At 46.5% G+C, this 19892-nt stretch overlaps 2 protein-coding genes across 3 annotated transcripts in view; both read left to right on the plus strand.

Annotated features, from left to right (window-relative positions):
• Positions 1–16471, plus strand: part of SARAF (store-operated calcium entry associated regulatory factor) — a 36840-nt gene extending 20369 nt beyond the window's left edge. Inside the window, exon 7 of the transcript XR_013956781.1 lies at positions 15065–16471. The gene's annotated coding sequence lies outside the window, so the exon portion shown is untranslated. The remainder of the gene's footprint in view (positions 1–15064) is intronic.
• REST (RE1 silencing transcription factor) lies at positions 343–15072 on the plus strand. Of its 2 annotated transcripts, none has more exons than XM_080617294.1 (4): positions 343–390; positions 1485–2395; positions 7887–7970; positions 10903–15072. In XM_080617294.1, exons 2-4 carry the CDS (start codon positions 1495–1497, stop codon positions 12600–12602), a joined length of 2685 nt encoding a protein of 894 aa, XP_080473420.1. In that variant the 5' UTR covers positions 343–390; positions 1485–1494; the 3' UTR covers positions 12603–15072. The 2 variants fall into 2 exon arrangements, with proteins under 2 accessions (XP_080473420.1, XP_080473421.1); XM_080617295.1 differs by lacking the exon at positions 343–390 and adding an exon at positions 516–748.
• Positions 16472–19892: the final 3421 nt, after the last annotated feature.

Genomic DNA, 19892 nt, shown 5'->3' on the forward strand with positions numbered 1-19892 from the left:
AGCTTCACTCTCTCTGGATGGAACAAAGGACCGGACAACACCGGCACCGGGCCGCTCGAACCCCTGTCTGCAGGTACCGGGATGGCGGCAGCGAACGGCACCTCCGGGGCCCCCCGTACCTACGACCGTCCCGCAGCCCGTTCTTCCCCGCCCCTGTCTCCGGTCACCCGCTGGCCCCTCCCTCACCGGCGCCAGGCCCGGCGCCCCCCGCAGGCCGCGGCCGGGGGCGGGGCGGGCCGGTGCGGGGCGGTGCCGCCGCTGCGCGCTGTGTGCTGGAATGCGCGGTGCCTCCCGCCGCGCCGCCGCCGCCGCCGCCACCAGCGCCTCCCCGCGCGCCCCGCCCCGCGCCCCGCAGCAGCCGCCGCGCGGCCGGGCGGCCCTGCGCCGCCGGTGAGTGCGGTTGGGCACGGCTGGGGGGCCCCGGAGGTCGGGGGTAGCCGGGCCGGGCCGGGCCGGGCTGGGCCGGGCGAGAGGCGCTGTCCAGGGCTGATCTGCGGCCGCCGGGCGGGCGGTGGTGGCCGGGCCGCGTCGGAGTGGGGGGGGATCAGCACCACGGCTAAGGAGCCGCGACCGCCGCCTGCGCCGCGCCGACCGCGGGGGCGCTCGCTGGGCCTCGTCGCCGCCGCCGGAAGGCGATGCCACCGCCGGGCGGGCCGGGCGCAGGCAGAGGCCGCGGGCCCGGGCGGAGGCCCGCGGCTCCCCTCGCCCCGCCGGGTACCGGGTGGGCGCGGCCGCCGTGACCTTGCCGGTACCGAGCTGTTTCCCCCTCCGGGGCCGCTGCCCTGCGCTGCCCGCTGCAGAGGGGAGGAGGAAGCCGAGAGTCCCCGCGAGCTGGCGGCAGGGGGAGCGGCGGGGCGGCCGGGCCGGGCTAGGTCCCCACCGTCGGCGGCGGCGGGCCGGGGGCGGCGCGGGGAGGGCCGCTTTGTGTGGGCAGGCAGAAAATGGCCGCATGCCTGGCAGGGAGGGAGGGCGGCGGCGGGGGCACGGCCCGGCACGGATCCCCCGGCAGCCTCCCCCGGCGGATGTGCGCCGGGCCGTGCCCCTTTGTTGACGGCCGTGTGCCCGGCGGGGTCCCTCGCGCAGCCGGTGGCAGGGCGGGGGCCCGCGGCGGGGCCTCGGCACCCACCTGCGGGCGCCTGCGCCGCCCCCGGTGTCTGACATGGCGGGCCTCGCGGGAGCTGCCGCGGCCCGGCCGCCCCCGGGGGAACGGGTTCCGCCCCGGCGCTGCGGGACATGGGGGGTGGGACCCCGCGGTCACTGCCCCCCGCCCGGCGCCCCGCAGCTCAGCGAGGGCGGAACTGGACAGCCCTTTCGGGAGAGGAACGGGACCCCTGGCCGCCGTCGCCCCGGGTTCTGCCTCCCCAGGGCCTCAGCGAAGTGCTTTAATGTTCCCATGTTGCCTGGAGGGGTGCTTGGGCAGCAAGAAACAGAGGAGGCTTTTCCGTATCTCGGTGCTGACCCGTGAGCCTTTTCTCTTCCAACAGAACCACTGCCATGGCAACCCAAGTGCTGGGACAGTCTGGTGGGAACAGCCTCTTTCCTAGCAGCGCGAATATTGGTATGGCATTGTCCAATGACATGTATGACTTACATGACCTCTCTAAAGCAGAACTGGCAGCTCCTCAACTTATTATGTTGGCAAATGTGGCCTTGACGGGAGAAGTCAATGGCAACTGCTGTGACTACCTGGTTGGAGAAGAGAGACAAATGGCAGAACTGACAACAGTGGGGGACAGCAACTTCTCAGACAGCGATGGAGAGGGTATGGAAGACACCCAGGCTGCAGAGAGTGACCGTGAGGCACCTGAAAATATGGAAGTAAGCTCCCTTGGAGTGTCTAGTGCGGAAACCCAAGGTCCAGCTGCTTGCCCTCCTCTTAAGACTCTCAGTGCAGATAAAGACGCCTCATTAGAAGCACCGGATACTCCAGAAAGCACAGAAGACAAGTGTAAGAGCTTGAAGAGCAAGCCGTTCCGTTGTAAGCCTTGCCAGTACGAGGCAGAGTCTGAAGAGGAGTTTGTGCATCATATCAGGGTTCACAGTGCCAAGAAATTCTTTGTGGAAGAAAATGCAGAAAAGCAAGCGCAGGTGAAGGAGTCTGATTCTTGCACTGCAGAAGAGGTGGATTTCTCTAAGGGTCCAATCCGTTGTGATCGTTGTGGCTATAACACTAACAGATACGATCACTATCTGGCTCACTTGAAACACCACAACAAAGCAGGGGAAAATGAGAGAGTCTACAAGTGTACCATATGCACTTATACTACTGTCAGTGAATATCACTGGAAGAAGCACCTAAGAAACCATTTTCCCAGGAAAGTGTATACCTGTTCACAGTGCTCCTATTTTTCAGACAGGAAGAACAATTATATTCAACATATCCGAACTCACACAGGTAAGGCCTTTGGGTTTGTTTTTTTTTCATTTAAGCATGGTTAAGCGTACCCTAATGAATGAAGCAAGCCCAGAGTCTTCTGTTTGCAAAGTTCATTCCACCTCGACAAAGCTCTGCTCTCTTGGTGCTACCAGGTTGTAGCTTCATGGAAGTGTGGATTTGATTTGAGCTGTGGTCTGCAGTCCTGGAGGACTGAGAAAATCTCTGTCAGAGGCGCAAGAGGAGATGAAGAGCATCACCTTTAGCAATTTCAAGACATTGTTTTTGAAGAGGGCACCACAACCGAGTGGTTGTGATGATTGTCAGGATCCACAACATGAAAGGGTGAAAACAAAACAAGCAGGGTGACAAAAGGTGCCTAAATCACACAGGTAGTTTTTAAAATGGTGCCTTTAGACTGAGCTGAAATTTGACTAAGCTGTAATTACAGACAAGAAAGAGGTGATAAACACATACAAAGGAGCCCTTCAGCATCTACAAAATTAGAGTAAGAGTTGAGTAGTGTTCCCAGTGAATTAATTCCCCTTAATGTACAGAAGTAGACACATACTTCTGTTTGCCTATAGGAAGCTTTGGAGGGAGGCTTTGGCCTGATTTCCTTTCTTCTCCTAACCTCTGTTCGTAATCTCAAGGAACAACAGTATGACGCCCCTTTCTGCTCTGGTTTGTACCAGGTGGAACTGGAGGATCTTAAGTGTTGCTGTCATGCTGTGAACTGGGGCTGCAGGTGGTTTAGGAAATACCCTGCCTTGTATCAGAGAGTTTCTCCAGCCTCTTGCTTGGGGAGTGCTGAAGCATGCCCAAACTTGAGACCCCATTCTAAGAGGGGATGTGATAACCAGCTCACCTCTTCGGGCAGTGAGGTATGGTTGCTTTGCCTCCTGATCCCGTTGGTGGAAGCGGGAGGGCAGTTCAGACTTCACTTGCAGCTTCTCAGAAGCTGTTTTCGCCTCGCCAAGGCTTTGTGAAGAAAGAGCAGACTCGCTAACCATCTTCTAGCCCGTTGACCAGACTCGGTACCCCTTTATTGTAGGCTGCTCAAAACACTGGGGAATTTCTCCTTTGAAGTCATGTTTTGTCACAGCAGTGACATGAATGGTTTGGAGGCTTCAGTTCAGTTGTCTGCAGCTGTCTGGAAGGGGAGGGCTGGCCTCGGGGCTGGGCTTGAGCTCAAGCGTGTAGAAGTTTGTGTTCGTCAGCATGCTTTAGCAGCATCTTTGACAGGGTTGGGAGGGTCTGCTGGGGTTTGTAATGCGTTAGGACATAGGCTTAACAACGCCTACGTACTGGTGTTTAGAGTTTAAAAATCAGTCCTGTCTAAATATTGTTTTCCTAAACAAGAAAACAAAGGTGATTGTGAGAGGTGTTGGGAAAATGGTGTGGTTTATCCTCCAGTTTGTTTTCTTGGTGCGTGTTGTGGGAGATAAAAGGAAAAAGACCAGGTAAAAATGACAAAATAATAGGAGAAAAACTAAATCATGGGGGGAACTCATGGCTAAGTGTGAGTCTATGCTGTGGTGCCTGTCTGTTTTATATTTGTCTCGACTTTGGAATTCATCTCTGCTTGTGTTTGTACATGACATTAGGTTCCCCCTCTGATCTCTGAAAGCTCTTGTTGAGTTTCACAGTAACTAGCCATGAAAGCGTGTTTGGTGAGGAAGCGCTCTGTTTTCACTGCACTTGACCAATTTACCAGCGAACTGTATTCATATAAAAGAGGGGGGAGGCATGTTAAATTATGTGGGATAAGTCCAGTTCCTCTTTTCTTCCTTAGAAATAGTTGTGCAATCAAGGTTTGTGTGGTTTGCCATGTCTTTTCATTATATTAATTAAGCTGAAATGTGTGATTATGATTTCAGCTTTTTTTTCTTAGTCCACCCTGGCAATTGTTTTTTTGCTAGCTCTTAACTAAAAAGTTAAGACTTTTCATCCAGTTCTTCCTTGATGAAGAGCTTTCAAATATATTAGCAGACTGTGTAGGAATGTGCCTTGTTTCCAGTAACACTGATTTTGTGTGGGAGAGTGCTAAGCTAAAGGAAGAGTATTGAAACAATGCATAAGCTACTGGAAGGTGTATTTATACACAAGGCTAAAAGCTTGTGCTAGTATTAATGTGTAATTGATTGCCTTAAAAGAACACAAAACCCCAACGCACAAAAAACCCCAACAACCCCAAAAAAATGAAAACCCAGAAAAAACATCCACACGTATTTTACAGTCAAAAGTATTTGCAGACTGTTAACATAACAGTACTGAACTTAATAACAACTGCCTGAATGATACCAAAATATCTTTGTGTCATAGTAAACTTAAGAAGAATGCTTGGTGGAATAAAGATGAGTGGGATACATCCATATTTCATTTTCTTTCCGTTTTATGGGTTCAGAATGTTAAGAATAAAGTTGTTTGTTTCTTTGGTTTGCTGATTACTAATAGGTTAAATAATTTTGGGGTAGATGCTTTTCTTACTCTCCCCTTCTATGTGCTTCACCTGACTTTTTCTGTGTGGGAAAATGCCTCCTTGCAGATAATTGGATTCAGTGGGCCATCCAGTTTTCTAAAGCACTGACTCCATACAGAGTGCGGTTTCACAGGATCAGATGCTCTGCTGCTGCTGGAGAAAGGCAGTCTCAAGTTTTCTCCCTGTATCCTGGGTTGATTCAGCTCACTAAAATGCCAGTAGAATATTCCTTTCCTCTTCCCCAGGTTGGTTCCTGCTGGTTAGTGAATTGAGTCGACTTACTAGACACATACTGATGCCAGAGCACATGACCAGGAGCAGGGAAAGAGGCTGCACGCTAGCTAGTACCTTGTCTGGTGGGAGTAGTACCCATCCTCTGCATGTTTGCGGACCACAGAAAGGCAGGTAGAGGTTATCCATGTTGGAAAGCTGATGTCCATGAGCTCACCCTGTATTGGAAGATACCTTGCAGCTTGTGGCAGTGCTTGTGTGGCAGACTGCTGACAAGTGTGTGGGACCTTGGGCAGAGGGATGGTTTAAGGACTCTGCAGATGGTCATCAGCTTGTCAGCTTCGAAAGCTGCATCTGGAAGAACCTGTCTGCTGCCCAGGAGGGGGTAGCTGGAGATGTTCAGGGCTGTCTCTTTGCAGAAAGGATCTTTTGTGCCAGGCATAGATCTACCTGGGCATGTTCATGCTCTTTAGACATGTTAGACCAAGTTTTTACTTGATTTAGCCCATCAACTATCCACACTGCTGATGCTGGAACTGTATTATGTGCAAGACACTGCAGCATTGTTCTCAATTTTGGGTTTTTGGTTTGGGTTTGGGTTTTTTTTTCACTTGTTAGGAGCAGTTTCTAGAAAACTTTGTTGAAAATCAACTGCAGGACTATGTAAATAAGACATCTGGGGTAGCGGTTGGACTTGATGATCTTAAAGGTCTTTTCCAACTTCATTGATTCTATGATTCTACTTCAGGCAGTCATAGTGTTCAGTGCCTAGCTTTGAACTGTCTGGTTTTTATTATTATTATTAATTTGGTTGTCATAGGGGATCTTTCTTGCTTACCACTGTGTTGGAAGTTTGATAGAAGTGGTTTCTAGCAGGCAGAACTTTTAATGGCATTACAAGAAAAGCTGTATAAAGAGATGATCTTAAACTTGTTTACTGATGTCAGTCTGCCTGTTCATTTGCATAGTTAAGTGCCTGCTTCAGCTTTTGCTAGGCTGGGTCTTTTAAGTGTGTTGTGGAGAGGGGTTTTTTTGGTGGCTTTGCATTTAGTGAGCTTGTAAAATTGCAATAAATATCCTTTGGGAAGTAGAATTTTTTTAAAACAGCCCTTATAATGTAGTCGTGCATTTAATTCTCATCTGGCAACAGTGCATTTTAAATTAGTCATATTCTTCGTACTCTAGATCTAGTGTGTTTTGTTGCTGTGCCCTATATAAAATACCTGAAAGAAAGCGTTTTCCACATTCCTAAACTTTAGGTAACTTTAGAGATAGGAAATTCGGGGTAATGGGAAGAAGACATGACTGAATATTCCAGGACCTTTGGCCACATATTTTCAGATCTTAAGGAGTCATCTAAAACCAAAACCTTTGTAACAAAAGGACTACCCCTCCCTTGGTACATGACTTAATCTTACTGTATTGCACCAATCTCCTGTCTTGTTTTAACTGGAAAGGAAAAGAGGTTATGGTTGTTAGGGTGAATTTACCTTTAAACTGCTGATCTAATCAAGAATGATAGTCTAAATGTTTGCTGGGAGGAAGAAATGTGGGATTAGTTTGCATTACAAAGACTGCTTCTACTGCTATTTTGGCAAAGGCCTGCCGTGGAGCCTCGTATCACATACTGGCAGATGAAGGTCTGTGCTGCCGCATAGAGCTGTGCCTCTGAAAGTGAGCAAGTAGTCTGTATGCAGGGTTTTTATTGATGTGTGCAGGGTTTTTATTGACGTCCAGGTCTCAGTGATTTGGAGAGCACATTGGCTGCATGCTTCAACTGATGTAGCAAAATGCTGTGCTGTAATTCTGACTATGACTTGAATAAATGTTACAAACAAGTAACTTACTTTTCCCATCGCGACTTCACTCTCTTCTTCTGGTGGAGGTATCCACCTGAAACTAAGAAGTGTTTTACAACTTGTAGTGGAGACGTGTCAGCCTAGATCTCTCAGCTGCGCTAGCAGTTTGGAGCAAACACTCCTGGTACTTATCTGGACCTGCCTAGCAGATGTTATTTCTAAAACTGTCTGCCTGTATTTGGGGCTTGTCTTCACTTGAAAAGGATTTTCAAGTATCATTGTACTGATAGTTACACAAGCCAACTGTCCCTTGTGGAGACCTAATTTATGACAGGTTCGTTTCCATTAGTTCCCCAGAAACAATAGCTCTGCAGCCAGAGGGATTGAGTATTCAAAATAAATGTTGCTGCTACACTTGAGCTTTTGCTAGCAACATAGTTCCACTGAGGAGGATATCATGCTTTTCCATGCTCCAAGCTAATTTCACCCTGCCAATGAAACTTCGGCAGTAGAGACCCAGTCTCTATCTGCGCTTTTGTTCTGGCAAATGCAGGTCCATGCTGAATAACCAAAATAAACACAGAGGTTTCAGGTAAGGTGTTACATGAAGCAGGAACATACCTGATTTCTTAAAGGGTTGTATCTTTTGTGCATCTTTTGACCGCTGGGAGAAAATACTGTAGGAAAGTCAGTTCTGGTGGCTTAGGACTTCCTAAAGGTGGCTGTGCCACCACCTTTTGCCTGAGGTTACCATCTGACCACAGATGGACATGAGCATGTGCTTTTCTCATATTCTGCCCTGTCACTACTCTCATTTGTAAGGCATGACATATTGCACTGGCCCCACTTGGGCACATGCTTCTCACTGTCTCGCTTTGCTGAGAAGTAGTGTGCCCTCAAATACAACTTGGGGATCCGTGACAGCCTCGTGTGTATGGCTTGGTAACAAAGTTTGGGAATCAGCTGTGTTTTCAGTAACTAATGTTGTTTGTTTTTGCAGGAGAGCGACCCTATCAATGTGCTATGTGTCCTTATTCCAGCTCTCAGAAGACCCATTTAACCAGGCACATGCGCACCCACTCAGGTTGGTAAGGGGCAGCAGCAGCATGACTCGGGAAGGAGGGGGTGGTTCACAGAATTACAGCACAGTTGATGCTGGAAGGGAGCTCTGGAGCTTACCTGGTTCAGCCCCCCTGCTCAAGCAGAGCCACCTAGGGAAGGCTGCCCAGTTCTGTGTGAGATGTTATCTCATCCAGTACGGCCTGAGCTTCAGCTCGTGTTTTAACAGGGAAGGTCTTTACCTGCTAAGGAAATGCTAAATGCCATTAATAAAAGTAATAACGGGAATGCATCTTTTTCTTTCACTTTTACTTCCCAAGGTGAATTCTGAGTTTCGTAGTCCTGGTGATCCAGTAGCAAATATAACATAGTGATGATACAAGAACAGATTCTTGTCTTACATCTACTGATGTAAGTCAATTCAAATCAATGGAGCTGGGAAAGTTTTGATCAGCTGAGACTCTCTGGTAATGTTTTCGATTTCACCTCATCCAGGGATTCTCAGGGAATCCTTAGCATTACAGAAAGATGTAAAATAGTATCTGCTTATGGCAGGGAGACAGTGAAGAGAAAAAGGCAAACTTGGGGGCTGTTCACGTGTAACTGGGTCTTGTGGCACTAAAAGCCAAATCAGCAACTTTTACTAGTCTTTATTTCCCATTACTGGTCGTAAACTGTGGTGTTACAAACATCTGCTTTTCCCTTTTGAATGAATTAATAGGTTTTTTGTGAGTCGTAACAGCAGAGGTATGCCAAACACAAGCACAGTTGTGATTTGTAGGGGAGGTCAGGTAGATCTCAGCCTGTGCTTTTGGTTTGCTAATACCTGAATTGACCAGACCTGGGTGAATTCCTAATCCTAGCAATAGTAGTGAGAGTCTTCTGAATAATAATTGTTTACATTTCAACAGATGATGCTTTAAATTGAAACCAGAAGGTAGGCAATTTTAACTGTAGTGGATGGGGGAGGTTTGGACCCATTAAAAAATAGCCAGCTTTAAAATGACATGCCAGTATTTTGGTTTGAGAATTCAGTGAATTAAGTATTCTGCTTCCAGAAACAAAAATAATTTCTGGCTGAACTCTGGGCTGAATGCAGATTTGCAAATGGTTTGGTCAAGATTCAGTCTGGAAACCATTTCATGAACATTTTACTCTCCCTTTGTTTGTGCAAGGAAGTCTCAAATCCAAAAAGGATGAGGAGTGGGATCTGGCCCCTGACTCAAAAGGTCTGGGAAGGAGGGTGTGAGCTGTTCTGGCAGGAATGGGAGTGCACATGGGACTCTTCCTATTCGGGTTGTTTTATTAATAGCTCTCATAACTTCTGTTGCATGTCTTGCTGCATTGCCCACACAGCTGAACCTTTTCTGTGGCAATTTCTGGACTCCTGCAGTTCACAGGCTGGCCTTTTAAGGCAGAATGATGCTGGAGCTTTCTTCACACATCAGACAGTGAACAACAGTGGTTTAGAGCCTAATTCACAGCTGTATTCTTGGCCATCTTGGTACATGTCCTTTCTACTTGTGCCACGACATCCCTGGATTTATAGAGGTGATGGGCACAAACTCTTTGAGTTACCCCATTGCAGCTACCTCTGAGCACTCTGTGCAGTTAGAACAGCACGTTCATGTGTATGTAGGAGAGAGGCTGTTCTTGTCCACCCTCTGTGCAATATGGAACTGTTCCTTGAAGTGTAGGTGATAAAGGTCCATGCTTGCAAGAAGGATGAGCAGTAAAGCTCATCAAGCTTAAACTTGTGGAAAATGTCACCAGGAAGTGGGGGGAAGGAATGAAAGAAAAGATGATAGGGAATCAAAATAACCCTTCTTTAGATAATAAAGGGATGCTGCAGACAGACATGAAATGATCCAGGCTCTTAAACAAGTGGCCCCCCTCGTTGCTGCCAGGAAGGAAGCACGGCCTTTTATAGTTTGTGAGAATGAAGCAGCATGAGTACAGGCAGTGTCGGGGCAGCAGCTTGCAGGGGTGGGAAGAGCACTGTTGTCCTGTGAGCAGAAGCGGCTGAAGTGGATTTCCAACATACTTGGGAAGTGGCACCCATTAGTTCTGCAGGTCAGCTTTGAGATGCTGGTTGACGTTCAGGAGCATCCCAAATTCCTCAGCTGAATGTGCACAGGCACACAGATGTTCTCAAAGCATTTCTGCTCTTGAGCTGTGCTACAAGTGTTTTTCCTATTTGCTTTGATGTGCAAATTGAAAGCCACTTCTGCAGCGTCATGTACTAAGGAGAACATTACAGAACACTTCTGCAAGAGTCATTGCACAACTGTAAATGCATATTTCAGTAGTAACATGATGACTTTGGACTGTATCTGGCTGACTTGCCAAGAGCAGGCTGCAGTCCGTGTGTCATGTGTTTGAGACACCATAACAGTGAACTGAATTATCAGAGGTAAAGATCCTCTCAGCAGTGTGCCCCTTTTCATATGCTTTGGGTTTTGCTAGCTTCTTTCCCCTCATTTCCTTCTTAATGCAAACATGAAGTATGCTAAATCTGTGTAAAGTTACACTTTTTTGAAACGTTTGTGTGAAACTGCTATTCATCAAATGTTACATTTCCATTTTTCTACAATGCATTCAATGGACCAGTTGGGTATGGATTCCATTTGCTAATATTACTGTAGAGAGATCTCTGCCGGTATGTATGCATAGCCAGAACCTGTGATGTTGTTACTGCTTGTTTGGCTTTGGATCCCCTTCCTCCCAGCCCTCACCCCTTCTCTCTTTTTTTTTTTGTATTATGTTCTTGGTGTCTTGTGAATGTGTTTGTGACTTGTGGATTTTTTATGTTCACTTGATTTTTAAAGGCGCATGGATAATTTTTTCTTTCCCTTTTTGAGTTCCATATTTCTGTATCTGTATTAGTGGGAGGTGATTATCCCACCACCCCCATACTTAATAATCACCATCATTCCCTTCCGCCCTTTCTTCCTTAGGTGAGAAGCCATTCAAATGTGATCAGTGCAGCTATGTGGCCTCAAACCAGCATGAAGTAACTCGTCATGCAAGGCAGGTTCACAATGGGCCGAAGCCTCTGACTTGCCCACACTGTGACTACAAAACAGCTGACCGCAGCAATTTCAAAAAGCACGTTGAGCTCCACGTCAACCCGCGCCAGTTCCTCTGTCCTGTTTGTGATTATGCGGCGTCTAAAAAGTGTAACCTGCAGTATCACATCAAATCCAGGCATCCGGATTGTTCTGACATCACCATGGATGTTTCAAAGGTGAAGCTACGGACTAAAAAGAGTGAAGTTGACTTTTCTGAGAGCATTAGTGACAAAGTGGAGAAAGAACAAATGAGAGGGGATTCAGCTGCAAAGAAAATGGAGAAAATTGTGAAAGTGGAGAAAAAAGATAATTTGGCCAAGGAAAAGAAGGCAACGAGCGGTGTTTCTGCAGGCCAGGTGACAACCAGAAGTCGGAAATCGGCTTCAGAGAACAAGGAGGTGGATATTAAAATCGAGAAAAATACTGAGAAAACATGTAAAACAAAGAAGACCAAAAGAAAGGCAGAGGCTGAACTAACCTCCTCAAAGCAAGAGCAGGTAAATGATACCTCAGCAGTAGCAAAAAAGAAAAGGAAAGTGGAAGCTAAACCTAGAGAGTGCCTGGAAGTTCAAACAAGTGATGCTGTACCAGAGGAGGAGTCTAAAAAGCAAAATTCTTGCCTCAAGAAAAATAGGAAAAAGAAAGCTCTGAAAAATAAGCATAGTAAGAAAAGCAATAAGCTTGATCAGCAGAAGGTCGAGGAAGAGGAGATGCCAAACAAGTATAATATCACAGAGGAAGATGGGTGCGTGAAGGCCGACATTGAGGACAGCAACCACATGCAGCAAGATCCCACTGATGCAGCAGCATTAAATGACAGTGGTCATGCTGTCAAGGGGGAGAGCACTGACACCAAAGGAGGCTGCATACAAGACCCAAGGCAGCTTTGCCTGCCAGCTCAGGATGCAAACACAGAAGCTGAGGTAAAGGACCAAGAAATGCCTGATGCAGCAGGAGAGAGCAAAGACACTGTTGGTGAAAAAGAGGAGGAGAGGAAGGCAGACGGAGGGGAAGAGACTTGCTCTGAGGAATCTTCCCATGCAGTGTCTTCTGAAAAAAGCTCGGATGTGCTCATGGATGTGGTAGCAGATCTGGCACTTGAGAAGGACCCAGAGGAAACCTTCGTGGCAGAAACTGTGAGTAACTCGGACCTGCTGGACCTGACCAAAACGTGCCTGCCAGCAACAGAGCCAACAGAAGATGCTGTGCCGGTACCTGCACCCCCAGAAGGGTGTACGCAAAGCCCTAAAGTAGCTCTGGCCTTACCATCTCGGGATAACACAGAATTGAATGAATCTCAGGAAATGGATGAGGACGAGGGCATCCACAGCCACGAAGGCAGCGACATAAGTGACAACATATCAGAAAGAAGTGATGACTCGGGGTTAAATGGAGCTCGCTCCGTACAAGAGGAAACAAGTCCAAAGGCATCAAAAGGAGCTGCTGACACCACCGTGGCCAGGGAGAACTATGTGTGCATTTTTTGTGACCGCTCATTTAAAAAGGAAGGTGAATACAGCAAACACCTCAATCGCCACTTAGTTAATGTGTATTATCTTGAGAAGGCAACAAAAGGGCAGGAGTAGAAATAGCTGTGATTTGGGGGAGTCTTCTTTTGTAAGATCTTATACAGCTTATGTACAGACATTGTAGATTTTTTTTTTTTGTAAGCACAGTTTGCCTTAGTTGTCTGCATTGGTTTGTTTGTTGGTTTAGTTTGGGGTTTTTTTTTTAAGTTGAAAATATTTTGGACAACTTTCTGTGTAATGGTGAACTCAGTAACTATTGGATCTTTTCATTAGAGAAGGCAGGTAGAGTATATGAGGCTGTGTCCTGTAAAGTCAGTATAAGCTTCTAGTCTATTAGCTTATGCAGTTCTTCCATAAATTGAGTTTTAGGAACAAGACTGTAGCTAACAATAAACAAGTTGGATGCTTATAGAGCCGTTGGCATTAGTCGCTTTTTGTTCTAGCAGCCAACTCCTCTCTCTCCCCTCTTCCCCCCACCTTTTTTTTTTAGTTCTTCTTGATGTGTCTTGATGTTCAAAGTGTTAAACTACTTGATGTTTTTTCTACCAGGAGGATAGCTTCTATCACATAAAGAGCACTTTGTAAAAGAAATCAAGGTTGGCTAGTGATGAACGTAACTGTTTAAGATAATTTTAATTGTGAACATACATTTCAGATCCCCTAAGCATGAATGGTGAGCCAAAATTTGTGAGTAGTTCTTCCAACTTCTGATTGAAGAACCTCTATCTTGATTAATATCTTAATGGCTATGATACAGAATTGGCTTTGTTGTGGGGGAGCAAGCCTGTTACTTTTAATTTCTGATTATTTTTTTTATTGTGCTTTAAGGGCTTAAAATATTGCACATTGTTTTTGATTTTTACCTATGCAGTTTAATCCTTTAGGAATAGAGCTTGTGCAGTACATATACACTTTATATATGCATGTTTGGTTTTGTTTGTGAAAGGGTTTTTAATTATTATTATTATTATTTGAAAACGTTCAGATTCGTTGCTTACCATGGGACAGTTTTCTGTGATGCTCTTTACCGCAGATGTTTCTCGCTTCCCTGGGGTGTTATTCATTGTACATGAAGTTGCTGCAATTTTGAACTGCTTGGCTATATATTTTTGACTGGCTTTAAAATTGCATAGTTCCTGAGCAAAATGGTACCAATGCAATTTCAAAACACTACGTAATAGGATTTATCGTAAAAACGCCACTTCTGTTATTTCGGATGCCCATACAGAGTAATAAAGTCTAATTTATAGTTTGGGATTACCAGACAGGAAAACACTCACTCTTGGTGGAAATGGTCCAAATGTGGAAGTCCAAATGATTATTATTTCTTCACTGCCCCTCCGTTTTCATTTCTGTGATGGATAGCAGTCAAACTTCATGAGCCTAAAAAAAGTAGAACAGTAGCAGTGAATATCAAAGTGGTTCATCAAAATCTAACATCTCTCACACACAAAAAAAACCCAAATAAAGATACATCAAATGGTAAGCAGCAAACCTGGCATTACAAACTGTCGGAATTTGTGCTCCTTATTCATTCAGGTTGCATTTATTAAACTCATCCTGCTTCCATGCAGAGAGAAACATGGAAGTGATCAGATCGTCATCTCAGGGCTACATGTCATACCAGGAGTTTTTAATTCTAAACAGACATCATTTCTGGCACAGACCAATACAACAGAGATAGCATGCTTGCTGCTTGTAGCCAACCAGTGGCAAAATGTAAACAAAATCCATCCCAGCAGGGGGAAAAGCAAAACCCTCCAGTCGCATCCGTGCACTCTTCCCACTCTCACTAGCCACCTTTCCAGTGGGAGCAGTTGGGGGCAGCTTCTCTGGTGGTCAGTCCAAAGAAGCAAGCTTGGAGGCAGGTGTTACTTGGAGAGTGGGTTTGAAGAGCTCAGACAGTATTTGTCTGAGCACTTTATGGCAAATACTCTCAATGTAAGCTCTGGAATAAACCCTGTTCTTCTCTGCATGTCCCCACAGTATCCTCCCCTCCACACAAGCCCACTGCCTTGAATGAATAGAGAGCAACAATGCTACATTGCTTCTGCTTGTGGGAGATTGGTAATAGGAGGCCAAAGATTTGAGCGGGAGGACATCCCTTGTGACAGAAATAAATTGTATAATGTATAGTGAGATTTGTTTGCTTAGATAGTGTTCAATTCTTACCTTGGCTGTGACAATCATTGTCAACTGAAGATCAAGTTGCAACTCTATTTATGTTAAACATTAAGAAAGTAAGCCTAGTTGAATTGTTTTCCTAAGCAACCAGCTGTAATAGTCTTAGATGTATGTTTTTTTCCTTCATAATAGTGTTTCATTTATATATAAATGTTGCCACCATTTATGAGCGATGTGAGCAGATGCTGGGAATTCCAGTCCTGTGTAGAGGCTTTATAGCTCCTTTCATATCCTTGCAAAGAGCCTTTGCCATCTGGTGAGAGACTTCAACGACTTTAGCTATGTTCGCATAAACTTGTGGACTGGCCTGATCATTTTTCTGTTTTCTTCTTCAGTGGAAATAATGGTGTTGACTGACTTTAAATCTCTTTCTATGAGATAAAAACAAAGATATGGTTCTGTGAGACACTCAGCTGCACATTTCTGTGAAGTGGTCATGGTTTCAACGCTTGATGTGACAAGAACTCTTGGAAGACAACAGTCGCTCCTGTTTCTTGCCACAAGATTAGAAACTGAAAATAACTTATTAACATATTAAGAAGAAGTTGATTCTTTCTATGTGAGACCCATCAACAATGTCCTGAAAACCTAATGTTGGTGCAGAACTGTGTTGGAGTTCTCTGCTTGGTTGTGACCAAGGTTTGGGAGTATGTTATGGTAAAGCAGCAAGGATGTAACGCGTTTTGTGTACTTAAAATATTAGACGTTGCTAATATTGAGTATTTGGGGGGGGTGCAGCTCAGGTAACCCACCGCATATGGTGTCCTTACAATGCTGTATCTCCCTTTGAACAATGCCTTTTTTTTTTTCTTTTTTTTTTTTTTTTTTTTTACTTTTTCAATATTCTTAAATTATTTTGTGTTGGTTTTGCCATTTTCATGTTTCTTGGCAATAATACCCGTACGAGTGTTCAACCTCCATTATGTGATTGGAAAGATGAGCACACTGATACACCCCTACACTGCCAGCCCTCGGTGGAGCAACGCGGTGGTTTGGGCTTTTGCTGTATGAATCTCTGCATTCAGAGTAAGTGCCCTGAGAAATGGTCTAGGAGTGGGTAGCTAGGCATTCATAATCCTGTATTGTAATAGCTATTTCTGGATTTTGATGATCTAGGCTGGAACTTTTAGTTATTTAAAGAAGTGTTTAACAACTGACAGGCCAGTTAAGATCTGGTAATGTCACTGATTTCAACAGATTTAATTGATTTCAAACAAATCTAATGGATTTCAACAGATTTAATTGATCTCAACAGATTTGATGTAGTTGAAAGGTATTAAATCAAGTTCAAGAGTTTTCTTGAATGTCAGTTGTGTAGATATGTGGTGTGCATACGATATTAACAGAATCCAAATAGCTAATGGAATTGTTTTATGAATTGTTTTATGTGTACATATGTTTTTCCCCTCTAAAATTACACTAGCTAACAAACTTTTGTAAGCTGGCATGGAAACATGTTTATGATGTTTAGTTGCACCATGTTTGATGCTTTTACAGTGCAATACTTGTATACTCTGAATTAAACCAAAGGTAATTTTTTTTCATGCTCTCTCTACTGTAGTGCATGACAGTCTTTTCTGCATTTGTAATAGATGTAAAACAAGCCAGATCATACATCCTGTTTTTACTTAAAACATGTATAAGAGGTCTTCTTTGTTCAAAATGTAGTATAAAGTTAAACTAAATTGCATTATATTAACCCAAGTGTATTTTCCTAAGCATAGTTATGATTAAATAAACTTTATTAAGGAACTTTCAGCTTCTGTCTCCCACTTATTAATGTCTATGAAAGCCATTTGTAACTAAAGGCAGGAGCAGTGCAAGCATAGTTGATGGAGCTCTGCCAGACCTCAAGCCAGCACGGTCTGGGGGAGCCAGTACAGAGATGCCATGTGCACTTGACTGCAGACAGGGGTAATGGCTCCAGAAATGGCTTTTTTCTTTGATTAAATATTTTCTCATAAGCAATGCACCCTCCACAAAGTCATCATTGTCTGTCAATGGGAATTTGGATTTCTGAGCCATGCAGTTAGTCAAGCAGCAAAGAGCAGGGTGCACCACTACCATGGAACATAGCCTCGGTGCTGTGCAGGGTGGCAGGGCTGTCGTCGCCTGGGTGTGGGCAGGTTTGGGGTTGCTCCCCTTGAAGTCTTGTAGACAGCATATATGCAGTTTGTGGTACAGCCAGTGTAGGGCAAGGAACAGGAGTGGTACACAGGCCTGCCTACGGGCTGCAAGGGAGATGCTCTGAGAGCGTGGTATACAAATGGCAGGGTCTGGGTGCTCTTTGCTGTGTGAGTTGATTTCAAACTGGATCGATGGAGGAGGCCCTGCCCTTTGTACCCCAGCTACTGCTGTCCCCCACCCCCGGGAAGGCATTCTGGGGACAAGGCACCTGAAATGAGAGAACACACAAGTGGGCTGGCAACCTAAGAAACCATTTTTTCCTTTAAGCCTGCAGTCAGGTCACGCTTATCTCTGACTAGCCCCTTGCAGCTTGGCAGAAAAACTGCTAGTTTTTCCTGATAGAAAACCATGATAAAACCTGCTGGGCTGAAAACATGCTTAGGAGGTGCTTTATGCCAAGTTGTTTCTTTACAGAACTGGGTAGCCAAGCACAGGCACATGGTCCAGTGGTACCTTGCAGGCCACTGTGAACTCCTGCCCGCACACCAATATGCCCCAAAGGTGAGTTTGCTGAAATGGGAGGTGGCTTAGCTTCCTGCTGGCTTGCATGGGGACAGGGCTCATGTCATGAATTCAGACTTATGTCTTAATTCAGCTGCCTTGTTCAGGCTTTGCTCATGCTCTGAAGGAGCCGAAATGCTGGGTAGGTGCCTGGGTTTGGTTTGGTGTTTGGTTTTTGTTTGTTTTTAAAGCTTCGCCATGCTGACACAAGTGGCTTTACCTTGTACATGCACAGTATAACCTACACATAGGAAAAGGTAATTCTAGAAGGGTAAAACCCTTCCCTTGGCCAGGTTGTATTTTTAAGCTTGGTAAACTGAGCTCCCCACATCTCCCTCCTTTGCTGGAAGCACCAGACTTGCAGCAACGCAACGTCAGGGCAGTGCTCTGACACCCTTGGGCTCAAGCCAGATGGCACAACCTGTCCCTTGCCCATGGGTTGGATGGAGGAGCCATTCTTGGTCTCCTTCAGCCCTGTATAGGTCAGGGCACTCAGACTGCTGCCATCTGAGAACAGGCGAGCAGGAGAGGGAACAGATGAGGTTCGTGGCTGCGTTTGTTTCCATCACAAACAGACGAAGGAGGGTGGGAAGACGGTGACTGGTCCCTTGGTGGGGATGCCAGGGACAGGGACATCGGCAGTGCCTTGGGTGGTCACAAAGCTGCAGGATCACCTCCCGAGTGTGCCTTAACCAGGGACTCAGGAGGTGAAACTGCCCAGGGGCTCCCGGAGATCTCAAGAGCACATGCTTGTAGCATACACACAGCTGCAGCACTGCAGACATGCTCCCCAGCTAAAGCACGGGCAGCACAGCACATGTTTGCCAGCCCTCTAATCTGGCCTGGCTGTTTGCACTCTGTTCAGCATCCCTGAGCCTTGCAATCACAGAATAAAACTGAAAAGAAGCTGAGCCCCTTTCCCATTGCTGTGCTGAGGGTCCTGGTTTTAATAAAGGGCTCATACGCTGCTCCAGTCCTTCCAAAAGGCACTAAGCCCTGGTCCCGCTCAGAGCTGGCCTGATGGTTTGAGGGCTTTTTTCCCCTTTTCTTCTTGATTCAGTGCTGCCTGGTGAGGCTGGACCAGGGACCTGAGGCACAGAATAATTCACAGATGTGGCCACAGCCACACCATGGCACCCAGTGTGTGACACAGGAAATTACCACCAGCTCATCCTCAACAGTGCACGCTGAGACACCCACAAAGAGCAGGCTTTCCCAGGGGCTGGACCTCTCTAGCCCTCTCCTTATGCCTCAGTTCTGCACAGACTCAAACCACCTTTGCTTTTGGCTGCTGTGCTGAGATTAAATTGGCTGCTGTCCACAGGCATGGTAAAAGCTGTGTTACCTTTCAGGCTGTCTGGCATAAACCAGACACAAACCCTCCCTTTGAGAAGCATTTCCGAGCAGGTCTTCAGCTCCGGTGTAATTCAGGCCTGGGAGCTCATAAAAGGCACGTCTGTGCTTTCATTGAGGAACTAATTGCTTCCACATTACAACGTTCTGCGTGCTGATGTTTAGCATCTGCCAGGAGCACACATTTTCATCCCCAGCTGGGGCTCTCATGGCACAGCACGGCCTTTGCAAAGGCCCTACAACCCCGGCCTAGCACCAAGCCCCTGCACTGCCCCAGCGCACCGCTTGCACCTCTGGGCTGGACACAGAAGGACACCGGGTATTGCAGGCATGCATGCACATCCCCCTTTTTGTCCTTTTTGTCCACCTCCATCAGCCCATGTGCAGCCCATCTGTGCTTGTAGAAAGGGCCCCCCCCAGATCAGGGGACCTGCTTCACCAAACACTTGCCTTGGCTGCAGTTCCTGACGCCCAGCCCCTGGGCTGAAGACCACCGCTGTAACACAGGCACGTCTTTCTGCACGCAGAGCTGTTTGCCTTTCATGTTGTGTGTTTCCAGACATACAGCAGCAGAGGAATGTTACAGGGAACGCCTGGTTTGGATTTGTCAAGCTGGTTTGAACAGACCACAGCCAGACCCTTTTCCTGCCTCCCAGTTTAGCTTTTTCCAGGCCTGCTTTCCTAGGACTGCTCCGCATAACCCCAGCTAAAGCGGAGGTGCAAGCTTCTCCTTCATGCTGTTTTATCTACCTCCCCATTAAATCATGTTACCAGCACGAGACAGGTTCTTCTCAAGGCACAAAACTTTATGTATCTGTGTGACAGCGTTAGTGAAATGGGCAGTCTGTGGTTAGCTCTGTCTGGAAATGACGTTTTAGCAGCAAGATGGGGCTGGTGACAGGTTTCTGCAGGCTGGCCCTGTGGAAATGTCTAAACATAGCTGAAGTGCAGGCCGGAAGAGGCACTTTTAACCATCATCCAAACTGAAACATGGACCTGCTCAAGCGAGTCCAGAGGAGGCCACGCAGATGATCTGAGAACTGGAGCCCCTTCCGTGAAGACAGGCTAAAAGAGCTGGGGGTGTTCAGCCTGGAGAAGAGAAGGCTTTGAGGAGAACTTCCA

The sequence above is a fragment of the Psittacula echo genome (assembly GCF_963264785.1).
Source record: "Psittacula echo genome assembly, chromosome: 1".
NCBI lineage: Eukaryota > Metazoa > Chordata > Aves > Psittaciformes > Psittacidae > Psittacula > Psittacula echo.